We start from the raw sequence: 16,275 nt of genomic DNA on the forward strand, positions 1-16,275 counted from the left end.
CCGCAAGTTTGTATACAGTATGTGGCTGAGGATACTCCATACTGTCTGTTTTCTTTCCTATTGCACTCGGATAATGAATGTGGGCAAAACGATTGTCTATTTGACTCCTTATGTGCCCTAGTCTTTGCTATGTTAGTGTCATGTTCGCTAAGTGAGATACTGTATAATGGTATATAACGAAACTAGCCTTCTCGGAACTTCCACGTATTAACCGAAATATTCGAGTCCGTATAAATTTTGGTCAGACTTGGGTTAATTTTCTTATTGAAATTATATATTTCTCGTCTACAGATATTTATGAACATATCTGAGTACCGTACCAAAAAAGCTATTTTTGTGGTAATATTTTTTATTGTTCATGTCGATCCATTTCGTAATATCGATCATGTGCCATGAAGATAAGTAATCACAGGTGTCAACTTAAATGATCTAGTAACAAATTTACAGTAAGTAAGTATAATCAATTTTTATGTAAATAAAATTTCTGTCTTCATTTACAATTTTTCTAATTTTACCATCAGTAATGAAATTAGTTCTTTAAAGTCACAGGAACCTTTTATTTTCCATATTGTCAAAACTTACAACCTTTGTTATTAACCATTGAGGCTTTAAATTTTCGCTTGAATAATTATTTTCAGAGAAGAAGATAGAAATTAAACCTGCAAAACAACATCAATTGAAGACAGTCATGTTGACGTTAATTTTAACTGTATCCTGTTCTAGAAGGCACTGGAAGTTGGAATCGTAATAAATAATGTATTTTTGGCGCCAAGTGTGACAGATTTGCATCACATAGGTTCAGAGTTCGATAAGATTGATTAAGAGCGGGTTTAGCATCTATAGAGTTTGGTACATACTGTTTTCTGATCGGTTATGCTGTTTATATGGCTCTTGAAAGTTGCACAATGTATATTTGAAAAGTTTCAAATATGTGATGGTGAATTGTGTTACAAATAAAAGAAGGACATGGTTAAAAGCAAAATAACCTAACTTGTCACTTAAACGATCCTGGATAAACTCCTGTAAATGGGTTAAACAGGATCAAAGGGAACAGCCCTGACCCTGAGACCAACGTTTCAAGATAAGTACTACTTATCTGCAAATACAATGCATTTGAACTTATTATAAATTTTAACGTTGTTTAAACTATGAGTTATTACAACATAATAATTGCGCTTCGTAATATATGAACTATAAGTAAGGGAGTGCGTTGTAGGTGGCAGCACAACGCTCGTATAATCTTTTGCACACACAGTTTCTCTAACTTTACGTGGTTTCGGGAGAATTATGTTACCTTTCCTCCAGTGATTCCCATTTATGGTTCCCGAACATTCCTGTTACATGGAGTATGGAGTATACCTGTCGTATGAAATATATCGACCTGTTACGATACTAACACCGCGTCTCTGATATCGTTCTGCATCTGTTGTGACACCTATTTGGTAAGGACCGCAAACAGTGGAACAGTACGCAAGGGCTGGTCGCACTAGCATCTTGTATTGACTTGCTTTACAGATGCACTACATTTTCCAGAAGCCTTCCAACAAATCTAAGTCTTCCATACGCGTTCCGTAATAGTTATTTAACGTGATCGTCCCATATCATACACTGCAGTGTCCTTACTTCTACGAACAGTTGTGGTACTAATTTGCCTGTGATGTGCTCTCAGATACGTTTGAAGATTTCGGCGTTACTGTGGATGCTGCCGGGCGCCGTACTTACATTCGACGTCGACGATGATCCTCTTGCTGACCGAGGGCGGCACGCCGTTGGTGGCGATGCACAGGTAGGCGCCCATCTCGGTGCGCGAGATGCGGGTCAGGTTCAGATGCTCGCCGTCCAGCACGGTCACTGCAACACGCGTTCATGCAGATTACGATAGGCACGAGGTTTAGCTGTGATAAGGTCTCCTGGATAGTCGCACAGGGGCGCCTCAGGATGCAGTTTTCTGGCTTTCAATGTTGTTTATCGAGACTGAGCAGCGTACGAAACATCGTAGTGGGAGTACACTTGTAATCGTTTGGATATTACTTATCTTGAACTATCATCAGTAAATTACGTGTCTCCTCAGGCGCGCAAAAATTCAAGTGGGTTCAAATCTACTAAGAACGAAATCTCTGCAAGCGTCCACAATCACAACTGAGTAATGCGAAACAGACTATTCAACATATATCGCCACCCGGAGAAACTACTGCTGACGAATATTTAGTATTCGAAATTTCCCTTACCAACACATATTACATATACACTGAAGCGCCGAAGGAACTGGTATAAGCATGCGTACTCAAAACAGGCAGAATACACCGCTGCAGTAGCCAACGCCTGTATAAGACAACAACTGTCTGGCGCAGTTGTTAGATCGGTTACTGCTGCTACAGTGGCAGGTTATCAAGATTTAAGTGAGTTTGAACATGGCGTTATAGTCGGCGTACGAGCGATGGGACACAGCGTCTCCGAGATACCGATGAAGTGAGGATTTTACCGTACGACTGTTTCACGAATATACCGTGAATATCAGGAATCCAGTAAAGCATCAAATGTCCGACATCGCTACGACCAGAAAAGGTCCTGCAAGAACGAGGCCAACAAGGACTGAGGATAATCATTCAACGTCACAGAAGTGCAACCCTTCCGGAAAGTGCTGTAGATTTCAATGCTGGGCCATCAACAAGTGCCAGCGTGCGAACCATTCAACGAAACATCATCGATATGGGCTTTCGGAGCCGAAGGCCCACTCGTGTACCCTTAATGACTGTACGACACAAAACTTTAAGCCTCACCTGGGCCCGTCAATACCGAAATTGGACTTTTGATGACTGGATACATGTTGCCGGGTCGGACGACTCTCGTTCGAAATTGTATCGAGCGGATGGACGTGTACGGGTATGGATACAATCGCATGAATCCATGGACCCTGCATGTTAGCAGGGGACTGTTCAAGCTGGTGGAGGTTCCATAATGGTGTGGGGCGTGTGCAGTCGGAGGGATATGGGACCGCTGATACATCTAGATACAACTCTGACAAGTGACACGTACGTAAGCATTCTTTCTGATTACCTGCATCCATTCATTACCAGTGTGCATTCCGACGCACTTGGGCAATTCCAGCAGGACAATGTGACATCCCACATGTCCAATATTGCTTCAGAGCGGCTCCAGGGACACTCTTTTGAGCTTAAACACGCCCGCTGGCCACCAAACTCCCCAGTCATGAATATTATCGAGCATATTTGGGATGCCTTACAATGCTGTTCAGAAGAGATCTCCACCCCCTCATAGTCTTACGGATTTATGGACGGTCCTGGAGGATTCGTGGTGTACTTAACACATTAGTCGAGTCCATGCCGTGTCGTGTTGCAGCACTTCTGAATGCTCGTGGGGGCGCTACAGGATATTAGGCAGGTGTACCAGTTTCTTTGGCTCTTCAGTGTATATGCTGCTGGAAAAAATTAGTACGCTCTTTTAGAGATTTCCAATTCACTCAAGATTTATTGTAGCAACAGAGCATATGGACTACATTTAACGATTACATTTATAGATCAAAACAGCACAAGCGGTTCTGAGGTACCAGGCATCGGCCCGTGTTAAAACATGCATGTTAGTACAGGATGTAGCCTCCATGGGCCGGAATCCAGGCGCTGACTCTGGCATTCAGTCGATCGTACAGATGGCGAATACTGCCCTGGCATACGTTATGCCATGTCTACTCGACTTGTTCACGTAATTCTATAAAAGTTGTTGGTTGGCTAATCGCACGAGTCACTTCAGTCACATTGGACTGTTGATGGTTGGAAATATGTTGCCTGGTCGGACGAGTCTCGTTTCAAATTGAATCGAGCGGATGGACATGTACGAGTTAGGAGATAACCTCATGAATGCATGGATTCTGCATGTCAGCAGGGGACTGTTCGAGCTGGTAGAAACTCTGTAATGGTATGGGGCGTGTCCAGTTGCAGTGATATGGGACCCGTGATACGTCTAGATACGCCTCTGTCAGGTGACACTTACGTAAGCATCCTGTCTGATCACCTACATCCAGTCATGTCCGTTGTGCATTCCGACGGCCTCGGGCAATTCCAGCACGACAATATGACTCTCCAAACGTCCAGAATTGCTACAGAGTGGCTCCAGGAACACTCGTCTGAGTTTAAACACTTCCGCTGGCTACCAGATTCACCGGACATGAACATTATTGTGCATATCTGGGATGCCTTGCATCGTGCTGTTCGGAAGAGATCTCCAACGCCTCGTACGCTCACGGAGTAATGGACAACCCTATAGGATTCATGGTGTTAATCCCCTCCAGCACTACTTCAGACATTAGTCGAGTCCATGCCAAGTAGTGTTGCGGCACTTCTGAATGCTTGCGAGGGCTCTACGCGATATTAGGCAGGTATACCAGTTTCTTTGGCTCATCAGTGTACACGACATCGATAATAAAACGACCTGAATGGAAAAGTGACGCCGGAGGACAAAAGTTCACCTTGCTACTGCAAGTATCATACAAAATGTTCTCTACTCTCCTATCGTTTTTGAGTGATACACCAATAATAATTCACCTCGGCCATGGCTATTAATTCATTTTTGAGTAACAAGCTAAAATAAAAATGCTCAGTTCTTAGCAGCCCTGGTGTCACGTTAAACATTCTGTGTCTTATCCTCCACAGACAGTCATCATGCTGCTTCACAGTAGCAATAGCAGCTGCTGTAACACACAACTGCCTAATTAGTAGCTGATTTCAAACTCAAACTTCACCCACCAGATGCGAGAGTATTGAAGACGTGGTTTCACGCGCTCGTTCTCCTATCACGCAAACAATACGATTAAGGGCGACATAATTAGAACACAACAAAAGAGGTGCAGAAATTCACAACAGAAATAAAGTAAATATAAGTATAGTATGTTGAAATTAAGTAGCATAAAAATATTTTTGTGTCTTTTTACTATTGCGAAAAATTTGTGCAATTCGACATACTTGAGCAGTTACTAACAATTTCTGGTCTTTGCATCAGGCACCCTACCTTCTATTGATCAGAAACAGTTACTGACAAGACGCTAAAATCTGTCAGAACTAGGGATTTTTATTTGCTGGAATCGAAATGGGTTCTTAAAATATGAATCATGTGAAGCTCAACACTCGCTCCTCGTAAGCGATATCCTCAGGCCCTCGAGTACATGAAGCCAGGCTGATTAGGTACTTGTAGAATTTCGAAAAGCGTTGGATTCCTTGCCACATCGGTACCTTCCACTGATAATTTGTTAAGTATTAGACTTCCGTTTAGATTTGTGAATGGATCGAAAATTACCTAACGCGCAGAAGGAACCACATTATCCTGGGTGAAAGTTCGCTATGTCCGTGGGGGACACAAAAGCACAGTTGCAGCTCTTGTTATACATTAATGCCTCACCGGAAAGTATAAGGTGAAGTATCTGCAGTTATCTGTGAGGAAAACCTATCCGACAAAAAATTTTAGTAATCAGTTACAGCACAAAAAAATATCTGTCTCATACAAGGGCTGGCAACTAGCTCTTAATACAGAAAAATGCAATGTTGTGTTCTTAACGAAATGTAGTAACGTGGTACTTTTTGCCTAAAAAATTTATGAATCATATCAAGAATCAGGTAGGGCACACAAATACACTCCGAAACAAAACAAAAAATCCGGATTCCAGACCGACGAACAAATACCCTAGACTAGGTGTCGAGAGAGGTGGCGTGATGGTTAAATTACTAGCCTCGTATTTGGGTTAGCATCGATTCAAAACACTGTCCCGTCATCCGGGTTTACACTCCGAGATAAAACAAAAACGACGACTACGAAGGAATTACTCGCATGAGTCGGAAATCTGTTGATGTGCTGTAAATGTACAGACAAACAAATAATTACAATTTCAGAGAAATTTGATGATTTATTCGTTACACAGAGCTTTACAAATTGAGCAACTCAAAACACATTGGTCCATCTCTGGCCCTTATGCAGGCAGTTATGCAGCTTGGCACTGATTGATAGATTTGTGGGATGTCCTTCTGAGAAATTATCGAGCCAAATTCTGTCCAATTGGCGCGTTCACTCGTCAAAATCCCGAGCTGTTTAGAGGGCCCTGCCCAAAATGCTCCAAACATTCTCCATTGGGGAGAGATCCTGCGACCCTGCTGGCCAAAGTAGGGTTTGACAAGCACGAAGACAAGCAATGGAAACTCTCACCATGTGCGGATTGGCATTATGTTGCTGAAGCTTAAGCTCACGTTGGCTTGTCATGAAGGGCAACAAAACAGGGTGTAGAATACCATTGAGGTACCGCTGTGCTGTAAGAGTGCCGCGGATGAGAACCAAAGGAATTCTGCTAAGAAAAGAAATTGCATCCCAGGCGATCACTCCTGGTTGTTGGTCCGTATGGCGGGTGACAGTCAGGCTAGCATCCCACCGTTGCTCGAGGATTCTCCAGACATGTCTTCGCTGGTCATCAGGGTTCAGTTCGAATAAGATTCCAAGTTGAAGATTTATCTGAAGACGCCACAGACAGCGTGGGATATCAACTTAAATGTCTGTACTGTTCTCGGGTCTCCAGCCGGGTGCAGTCGTTTTCAAACCACGATATTTCGACAGCGTTCCTTGCCGTCATCTTCAGGTGATACCTGCAGACTGAGCGTCTCCCTGAATCTCCTCCCCTTTGTACTCTGATCGCTCTCCACCACTTCCCCCGTGTCCCGCCGCACGCGGCGCTGCGTGGAGTGGTGTTGGTGAGGGGCGGTCTGCTGGCTGCTGGATGCGAACTGTGGACCATCAGATGTCCTGTGGCCTTCGTCGGGCGCGGAAGTTGCTTTGGGTCGGCGCTGTGCTTTTAGTTGGTTGAGTGCTGGGTCCCAGACTTTGCTGAGGTTGAACCCGGCGTCTCTGTTGATCAGCCCATCAGCTACACGTATTTCAATCGCCTCCTTCAGAACACAGTCCCAAAAAGACGAGGCCTGCCGTAAAACTTCCGTTTTCGCTTACTCCATAGTACCTCCAGTATCCATGCAATGTTCCGCAACCGCAGATTTTGTAGTCTGCTTCAGTTCAGTGTGCCTTCTGTATTCTTGGCGTCTTGTCCGTACAGTTTGCCCGATGTATCCCTTACCGCATTTACACGAAATATGGTAAACACCCGGTTTGCCGAGCCCCAGCTCATCTTTTACTGTATCTAGCAGGGCATGCATTTATGGAGGTGGGCGGAAGACACATTTGATGCTAAACCGAGCCAGAATTCTGCTGATTTTGTTGGATACTTTGCCGGCGTAAGGCGGGTACGCCATTGTCTTCTCTTTCTCTTCGTTCTCTCTCTGCTGAGTTTGTGCATACAGCCTGAAAGCAGGTCGAATTTGACTCTCGTTATATCCGTTCTACTTGAAATGTCCTTAAGATGGTTAAGTTCTCCTTGTAGGCTTTTCTCATCCGATATTGCGCGGGCCCTATGTACCAGTGTTCGCAGTACATCTTCACGCTGTGGAGGATGATGACCCGGGCGGTCATCCTTCCACGTATTGACCTCGCCCGATGATGCTTAACTTCGGTGATCTGCCGGGAACCGGTGTATTAATCCCGGCATGAGTGAATTCGTATCGATAAAATTTCAGCGCTGCGAAAGTTGAATCAAGCTGACAGCCCAAGAGGAACACGAAATGTCTCTACGGAGGATTTAGAGAATTTTCTGGGGAAATTTACAGCACTCTGCAGTGGTCTCATATCCGCATGATTTATGTACATTCATGCCCTTTCAGACCTACTTACAGCCATTGCTGTACAACAATACTCACCTACAACTGCAAATATTTTCCTCTAAATTTCTTTCGATCAGAATCATAAGCCAATACAGAAAGCTCTCAATTATGTGGATTAAGGCGGACCCGATACTGGACGGAAAACTGAAAATCTCGGATAAACGAAAAGCATCATCTGCAAAAAGCGTGATTTTACTATTAATATTGTCTGCAAGGGCATTAATATACAACATGAACAGCAAGAGTCACAACACACTTCCCTGGGGCACACCCGAAGTTACTTCTACATCTGACAATGACTCTCCAGCCAAGACATCATCCTGTGTCCTCCCTACCAAGAAATCCTCAATCCAATCACAAATTTCACTTGATACTCCATACTTTTGACAATAAGCGTAGGTGCGGTACTGAATCAAATGCTTTTCAGAAATCAAAAAGCACTGCATCTACCTGGTTGCCCTGATCCAAAGTTTTCAGTATGTCATGTGAGAAAAGTGCGACTTGTTTTTCACATGATCGGTGTTTTCGAAGTACGTGCTGGTTGTGATTGAGGAGGTCATTCACTTCTAGATACCTCACTATGTTTGAACTCAGGATATGTCCTAAGATTCTACAACAAATGAATATACGGATATTGGTCGGTAGTTTTGTGGATAAATTCTACTACCCTTCTTGTGAACGCCTGTGAACCGTGCCTTTCTCCAAGAACTGGGCATGGTTTTAAGCATTTCAGTTTTTACTTTGCTGACCTCAATTTCAGTTCCTGTGTCATTAACTAGAGACTGGGCACTAACTTTGGTGCCACTAAGAGCATTTACGTACGACCAGAATTTCTTTGGATTTCGTGAAATGTCATTTGACAGTGTTCTGTTACAGTGGTCATTGAAGGCATCATGGATTGCTCTCTTGACAGTCAAACATGTTTCATTCAGCATTTCTCTATCTATAGCCCTACGCTTTGTTTTATACTTATTATGCAGTAATCTTCGTTTCCTTGGAAGTTCCTTTTCAGTTACTGTATACCATGGAGGTTCCCTCCAATTATGAACCGTTTCATTCAGAATCTCTGTATATAGATAGCTCTATACATTGTTTTACAGCTATTATGCAGTAAACTTCGTTTCCTTAGAAGTTTCTTTACAGTGACTGTATACCGTGGATGTTCCCTCCAATTACGAACTCTTGTACTGGGTACATACAGGGTGTTTCAAAAATGACCGGTATATTTGAAACGGCAATAAAAACTAAACGAGCAGCGATAGAAATACACCGTTTGTTGCAATATGCTTGGGACAACAGTACATTTTCTGGCAGACAAACTTTCGAAATTACAGTAGTTACAATTTTCAACAACAGATGGCGCTGCGGTCTGGGAAACTCTATAGTACGATATTTTCCACATATCCACCATGCGTAGCAATAATATGGCGTAGTCTCTGAATGAAATTACCCGAAACCTTTGACAACGTGTCTGGCGGAATGGCTTCACATGCAGATGAGATGTACTGCTTCAGCTGTTTAATTGTTTCTGGATTCTGGCGGTACACCTGGTCTTTCAAGTGTCCCCACAGAAGGAAGTCACAGGGGTTCATGTCTGGCGAATAGGGAGGCCAATCCACGCCGCCTCCTGTATGTTTCGGATAGCCCAAAGCAATCACACGATCATCGAAATATTCATTCAGGAAATTAAAGACGTCGGCCGTGCGATGTGGCCGGGCACCATCTTGCATAAACCACGAGGTGTTCGCAGTGTCGTCTAAGGCAGTTTGTACCGCCACAAATTCACGAAGAATGTCCAGATAGCGTGATGCAGTAATCGTTTCGGATCTGAAAAATGGGCCAATGATTCCTTTGGAAGAAATGGCGGCCCAGACCAGTACTTTTTGAGGATGCAGGGACGATGGGACTGCAACATGGGGCTTTTCGGTTCCCCATATGCACCAGTTCTGTTTATTGACGAAGCCGTCCAGGTAAAAATAAGCAATTGTAGCGGCGCTGAGGGGTTGCCGCGTTTGAATTTTGTATGGATAGAGGTGTAAACTCTGGCGCATGAGACGATACATGGACGTTGGCGTCATTTGGACCGCAGCTGCAACACGGCGAACGGAAACCCGAGGCCGCTGTTGGATCACCTGCTGCACTAGCTGCGCGTTGCCCTCTGTGGTTGCCGTACGCGGTCGCCCTACCTTTCCAGCACGTTCATCCGTCACGTTCCCAGTTCGTTGAAATTTTTCAAACAGATCCTTTATTGTATCGCTTTTCGGTCCTTTGGTTACATTAAACCTCCGTTGAAAACTTCGTCTTGTTGCAACAACACTGTGTTCTAGGCGGTGGAATTCCAACACCAGAAAAATCCTCTGTTCTAAGGAATAAACCATGTTGTCTACAGCACACTTGCACGTTGTGAACAGCACACGCTTACAGCAGAAAGACGACGTACAGAATGGCGCACCCACAGACTGCGTTGTCTTCTATATCTTTCACATCACTTGCAGCGCCATCTGTTGTTGAAAATTGTAACTACTGTAATTTCGAAAGTTTGTCCGCCTGAAAATGTACTGTTGTCCCAAGCATATTGCAACAAACGGTGTATTTCTATCGCTGCTCGTTTAGTTTTTATTGCCGTTTCAAATATACCGGTCATTTTTGAAACACCCTGTATCTATCCAGTGCGTGGTCAACTATTTTTTAAAAATTGAGCCAGAGTTCCTCTACATGCTCCTGACCTGCGTTGGAAGTTTCAAGTACTTCATTGAGATATGACACTACTGATTTTTTTATCTACTTTACTGAACATACATATCTTTCTGCTTCTTTTAGTTGTCCGTTGCACTTTGGTAATCATTGTTGCCACACCGCGTCATGGTCACTCAAACCAGTTTCGATGTGGACATCCTCAAAGAGATCAAGCCTATTTGTTGCTATTAGATTCAATTCATTTCCATCATAAGTGGGGTTCCTAAGTATCTGTTCTAGGTGCGAGGCTTGCCCAGAAAGTAACGCACCACACTTTCTTCTTCAACAATGCTTTGTTGAAAGTAACAAGATTTACGCACACAAAAGAGTGATGTTTTATCTACACACCCTATTTTCCCACGTACTCTCCATCCCGTTCTATGGCCTTCCTCCCGCGCGAAACAAGGGTGTGTATGCCCTGTCGGTACTAAACCTTGTCTTGGAGGCGGAGCTAGAGCTTCACTATGTGAATCACCTCCTCATCGATCTCAAAATCTCTTCCACTAGTGGCATCCTTTAATGGCCGAAACAAGTGGAAGTCCGAGGGGACTAAGTCAGGGCTGTATGGTGGATGGGGTAACACTGCGCAACCCTGTTTTGCAATGTCTTCAGGAGTCCTCATACTTGTGTGAGGCCGAGCGTTGTCGTGTTGCAGCAAAACATCTCCTGGGTTGCTGTGCCGCTGAAGTCGCCTGAAGCGCGCCTTGAGTTTTCTTAATGTGTTGACATATCCTTTGTAATAATGGTACACACATGAATGAGAATCATACCTTCACAGTCCCAGAACTCGGTGATCAGGGCCTCACCAGCGGAAGCAGTAGCTTTGAATTTTTTCTTCTGTGGAGAGTGGGAATGGCGCCATTCCATCGACTGTCGTTTTGTTTCGGGCTCTAAGCGGTGAACCCAGGTTTCATCATCTGTCACAATCCGGCACAAGAAAGCCTCCCTCTCAGCTTCAAAACTTTGCAACAAATCAAGACAAATGTTTTTTTCTGTGCGATTTGTGATCCACAGATAGACATCTTGCACACACTTTTAAATGTCCAACAGCGTGGATCATTGGAACCGCACTTCCTTTGCTGATTGACAGATGCAGCGCCAACTGCCGTGTCGCAATGCATCTGTCCTCGCGAATGACATCAGCTCGTTGCAGCATGTTAGATGTGGCAGCCGTGGATGATCTTCCCGATCGCTGCAAATCGTGGAGCTCCGCAGAACCGCCTTCAGATGACCTCACCCTCCGTGCCCAGCGTCTAACTGTACTTCTGTTGACAGCAGATGCTCCATAGACTTTGCACAAGCGTTTGTGAATGTCCTCCGCAGTTTCTTTCTCTGCAGTGAGAAATTCAATGACGGCACGTTGCTTATAACGTACATCACCCTCAGACGCCGTTATGAAACTGTTCTGCAGCTACGCTATCTGTCGGAAGGGACATAAATTTCGTGCGCTCACTCAGGAGGCATTAAATAATACATACGTAACGTTTCGTATTCGTAGCGTTCTTTTCGGCTGAGAAAAAAATGCGGTGGATTACTTTCTGGGCACCCCTGGTAGTTTTCAGAGAAGGCATTTAGTATAAAGTTTCACAGGATGTCTCATCACGCCAACCACTAACGAAACCGTAGTTTTCCCAATTAATTGTCGGATGATTAAGGTCTCCACCGATGATTACAGCGTGATTGGGGAGCTTAGTACAAGTTAACTGATATTTTCTGTAAAGTTTTCGGTTCATCAGCAGATGAGTCTGGTGTGCGATAGAAGGATCTAATTATCATTTTATGCCCGCGCCATCTCACATGCAGCTTCAATTTCTATCTTGATGGATTTGAGTTCTTGTCTGCTGCGACAAATACAGCACCTCCATTACCATTTGCACAAACTTTTTGGTATTCACTTAAATTTTCCCCCAAAATCTCACGGCTGTCAATTTCTATCTTGATGGATTTGAGTTCTTGTCTGCTGCGACAAATACAGCACCTCCATTACCATTTGCACAAACTTTTTGGTATTCACTTAAATTTTCCCCCAAAATCTCACGGCTGTCAATTTCAAGCTTGAACCCCATTTCTGTACCTAGTATTATGCGAGCTTCACTGCTTTTCATGAGCTCTTCAAACTCTGACACTTTGCTGCAAATGCTTCAGCAGTTTGCCATTAGGATTTTAATGCTCTCACTTGTGAGAGGCATTTCTTTAGGTTTTACACTGATACTTCTGGGTTTCTTACAGCTACCGTTATGTGGGCTGGATGGAGAGTAGCCTGATATAAAAAACCCTTGTGTGCACCTCACTCACGGTCAGTTATTGGAGTAGTGGCTTCTGATGTGTTGTGTATATCCGAACTATGTAGTTGGACCCTACAGTTCTCAACCCTTTGGCACAAATCCAGGAAATCATAGCCTAGCTTGTCACAGAACCTTTGAAGTCTCAGGATCAGTCCTTCCACTTGACTCAGAACCAAAGGGCTACGATCAGTTCTGGGCACAATGCTGCAAACTGTGAGCTTCGTTGAAACTGCATGCGCAAGCCTGGTCTTCTCACCCTTTACAGCTAGTAGCTGGAATGATCCAAGAATGACTGCAGAGCCCAGACGATTCTTTCTGTACCCATGTACCACCATAATAAAATAAAACAGTGAATGAGAAGTTGTATTAATACTTTTGTAACTACAACTAGCTGGTAAAACTTACATAAAAATGACAAACCCAGATCAGAAAAGGAATTATGTGTGACTGGCAAAGCACACACTGGAGTGGAAGCGGAACAAATTCTCCCGTGAATTAATCCCTTTTACGACGCAACCTGACTTTGTTTACATTAATCCTCTGTGAGGCCCAACTCTGTTCGCATGGAATCAACTATACCACAAACTATAATTTACCTGAGAACAGGGAGCTGTGAATATCATTTACCACCCTACGCCGGTGCAACAATACCTTACCCGTTCACCTTGATTCAGGGGGCAGCAGAAAACGGCGCAGTGTGGGCGAGGAGCGGTGTGCTGGGACAGCTGTAATGTTCTCACATAAAAATTTGCAAGCTATGCGGTCTGGTGTTCTCACTGTCAGAAATCGGGAAACTTCCATATCAGATCCCTGAAAACCTGGCAGATTTCATTGTGAGGTGCACCCATTCGCTCTTCTAGGCAGAACAATTTGACTCACAGGCATGACGGTGTGTGGCGGAATTGTCAAACGCCAGATGGCCGATTCAGGACGAATAAGTTCACCCTCGTGACTCGTGACACGCAATACATCCGAGATGATTTGTAGTCCCACTGTTGGTACAGTTGGGAGCTGCCACTGGCTCTTAGTCCACCACAAGTCTGACTCACTAGGGAAAGACCTGAAGTTCTTCACCAGGAAGGACCAGAAAGCGAAGCAGGCAAAGCAGCACAACCACTTTCCATCAGGCCTAGGTACAGGAGCCGAATTAGCGAAAACGAAACTGCCCCCACATTGCATAAACCAATCGAACTATCCTCTACTCATTGAATCTCCCCTCTTGACTATTCTGTTGGCCTGGAAGCCAATCCAGTCACACTACCAAGATTCTTGGGGGAGAAAGTCTCCACTTTGCATAACCTTAGAGGAACCAATCAGTGACTACAAATCTCTCTTGTTTGAAAAAAGAGGATTTTACACTAAGGAGCCATCTTTCTCAAGGTAAGCATGGCCGTATTAGGCCAAAACACATTTGTCTAGACGGGACAACAGTCCCTCATTTACGGAGAGATGCAATCTTTTTGAGCCGACCATTCCCAGTTTCTGAAAGAAGATTGTTAAGTTTCCCAGACAGTCGTGCCTGTGGAATATATGTTTTTGACGCTCACTGGAAGAACTTGGTGACTTCCTGGTATCGGGGGGAGGGGTTACAGTCTTGCCTCTACTAAACATGTACAGCACCAGCTCTGTCCGTATGGTTCCAGCTTCTAACTTCACAATGCACAGAGTCTTATATCCTTCCCACCATTTGCAAAAAAGCTCAGTTTACAGTAGCCTCTCTTAAATGGCTTCCTCCAGCTAATTTCCTCCAACTGGCCCTCAAAGACAGATTGCCACCTGGCCCAGATAAAATGTTTTGCGAATCGGCGCCCTTCTGTCTGATGCTAAGCGGAAGGAGGAGAAAGCTTCAGCCACAAGTCCCTCTGCAGGTAGCATCCACTGAGCGCTGCTTCTCAGAATTACTCGCACAGCCTGGTCGCTGCACTCATTTATGGCTCTGAAGTCATCTCTCTCCCTGTTCTCCATCACCTCCACTACTGCCCCTTGGTTACAAATTCTCACCAGGTTACAAATGCAGGTATAAGAACGTACTGCTCACAATTTCTCCACGTAAAAAGTGATAAACCACACATACCAAATGTATTACTGTGGAACATCGAGATCATAACCTAAAATATGAACGTTAATCTGACTGACAGTGTTGTTAAAGTGAGAGAGTGGTGCACCACCTCTCAAAGCAAAGTACTGTTGCAAATTAGAGGAGAGATAAGCAATAGTCATAAATACAAATAAAGATAGATAAATATTTAATTGAATGTGAAAAAATGACTACATGATATGAAACAAAATTTATAATATTTTCCTCATATATATAAAGTAACTGATTTATTTGTAATTTGAATGTACTGTAAGAAAACTTTTGGTAAAGTATATGACATATGAAGAATTAGATAAAAACGAGGTTCCAAAACAGCTGACACACATTAGTCAAATAGAATATTAAAGAGTAATACATAAGCTTACAAACAATTGAACAGCCAAAATAAAGGTTTCTGACCCTTTGGCCATGAAAGCAAATGACTGCACCTTGCCACAATCGAAAAAAAACGTAAACTGTATAAATTAATAAGAAGACGAAATTTTGTACTGTGTACTGTGTCCATGAATTCACAGCCCACACTAGGGGGGAGGGGAAATGGCACTCGTTAAGTGTTTCTGAAGAGGTATGATTATGTCCCTTATTCCGAAGATGCGAGAGACCCGCATCGCTGACTAGGCAAGGTCCTAGCGGAGGTGATTTGCCATTGCCTTCCTCCGACCGTAATGGCGATGAATGATGATGAAGACGACACAACAACTCCCAGTCATCTCGAGGCAGGGAAAATTTCTGACCCCGCCGAGAATCGAACCAGGGACGCCGTGCGTGGGAAGCGAGAACGCTACCCCAAGACCACGAGCTGCGGACCCACAAAGGCATATGCAGCAGAGATGCTGTTAGATGACAGAGATGGGTGTACCACTTTTTTTAAGTCGGAAAAAGAAACGAAGTCTGTCGTGTATCGTGAGAAGAGAGGAGGCGAACATTTTGTCGTTCTTCCTATTTTAACAGTTTTGTCAGTAATATTGGATTTTGGGTTAATACACACATCAAAAAAAGTTTTGCATCACCTCGGATCCGAGTGTTCCGGAACCTGTACAGAAAACTGGATTAGAAATCAACATAAACATCATTTCTGCCCTTTTCATTCCTCATGAAAACCACACATTGCATGTTGTACCACCATATAGCGAGACTTCAGAGGTGGTGGTCCTCTTGCATTGATGCATGCCTGTATTTGTCGTGGCATACTGTTCACCAGTTCATCGAGGCACTGTTGGTCCAGATTTTCCCATCCCTCAACGGCTATTCGGCGTAGATCCCTCAGAGTGGTTGGTGTGTCACGTCGTCCATAAACAACCCTTTTCAATCTATCCCAGGTATGTTCGATAAGGTTCATGTCTGGAAAACATGATACTGAAGGAAGTAATTCACAAGATGTGCACGATGGGGGCGT

The 16,275-nt window shown here is 44.0% G+C and overlaps 1 protein-coding gene across 1 annotated transcript in view; it reads right to left on the reverse strand.

Annotated features, from left to right (window-relative positions):
- Positions 1-16,275, reverse strand: part of LOC126481602 (lachesin-like) — a 760,765-nt gene that overhangs the window by 154,357 nt on the left and 590,133 nt on the right. The window contains exon 5 of the mRNA XM_050105472.1: positions 1,723-1,851. Within this exon, the coding sequence (XP_049961429.1) occupies positions 1,723-1,851 (129 nt within the window). The remainder of the gene's footprint in view (positions 1-1,722; positions 1,852-16,275) is intronic.

Source organism: Schistocerca serialis, chromosome 1, assembly GCF_023864345.2.
Source record: "Schistocerca serialis cubense isolate TAMUIC-IGC-003099 chromosome 1, iqSchSeri2.2, whole genome shotgun sequence".
In the NCBI taxonomy this organism is placed as follows: Eukaryota; Metazoa; Arthropoda; class Insecta; order Orthoptera; family Acrididae; genus Schistocerca; species Schistocerca serialis.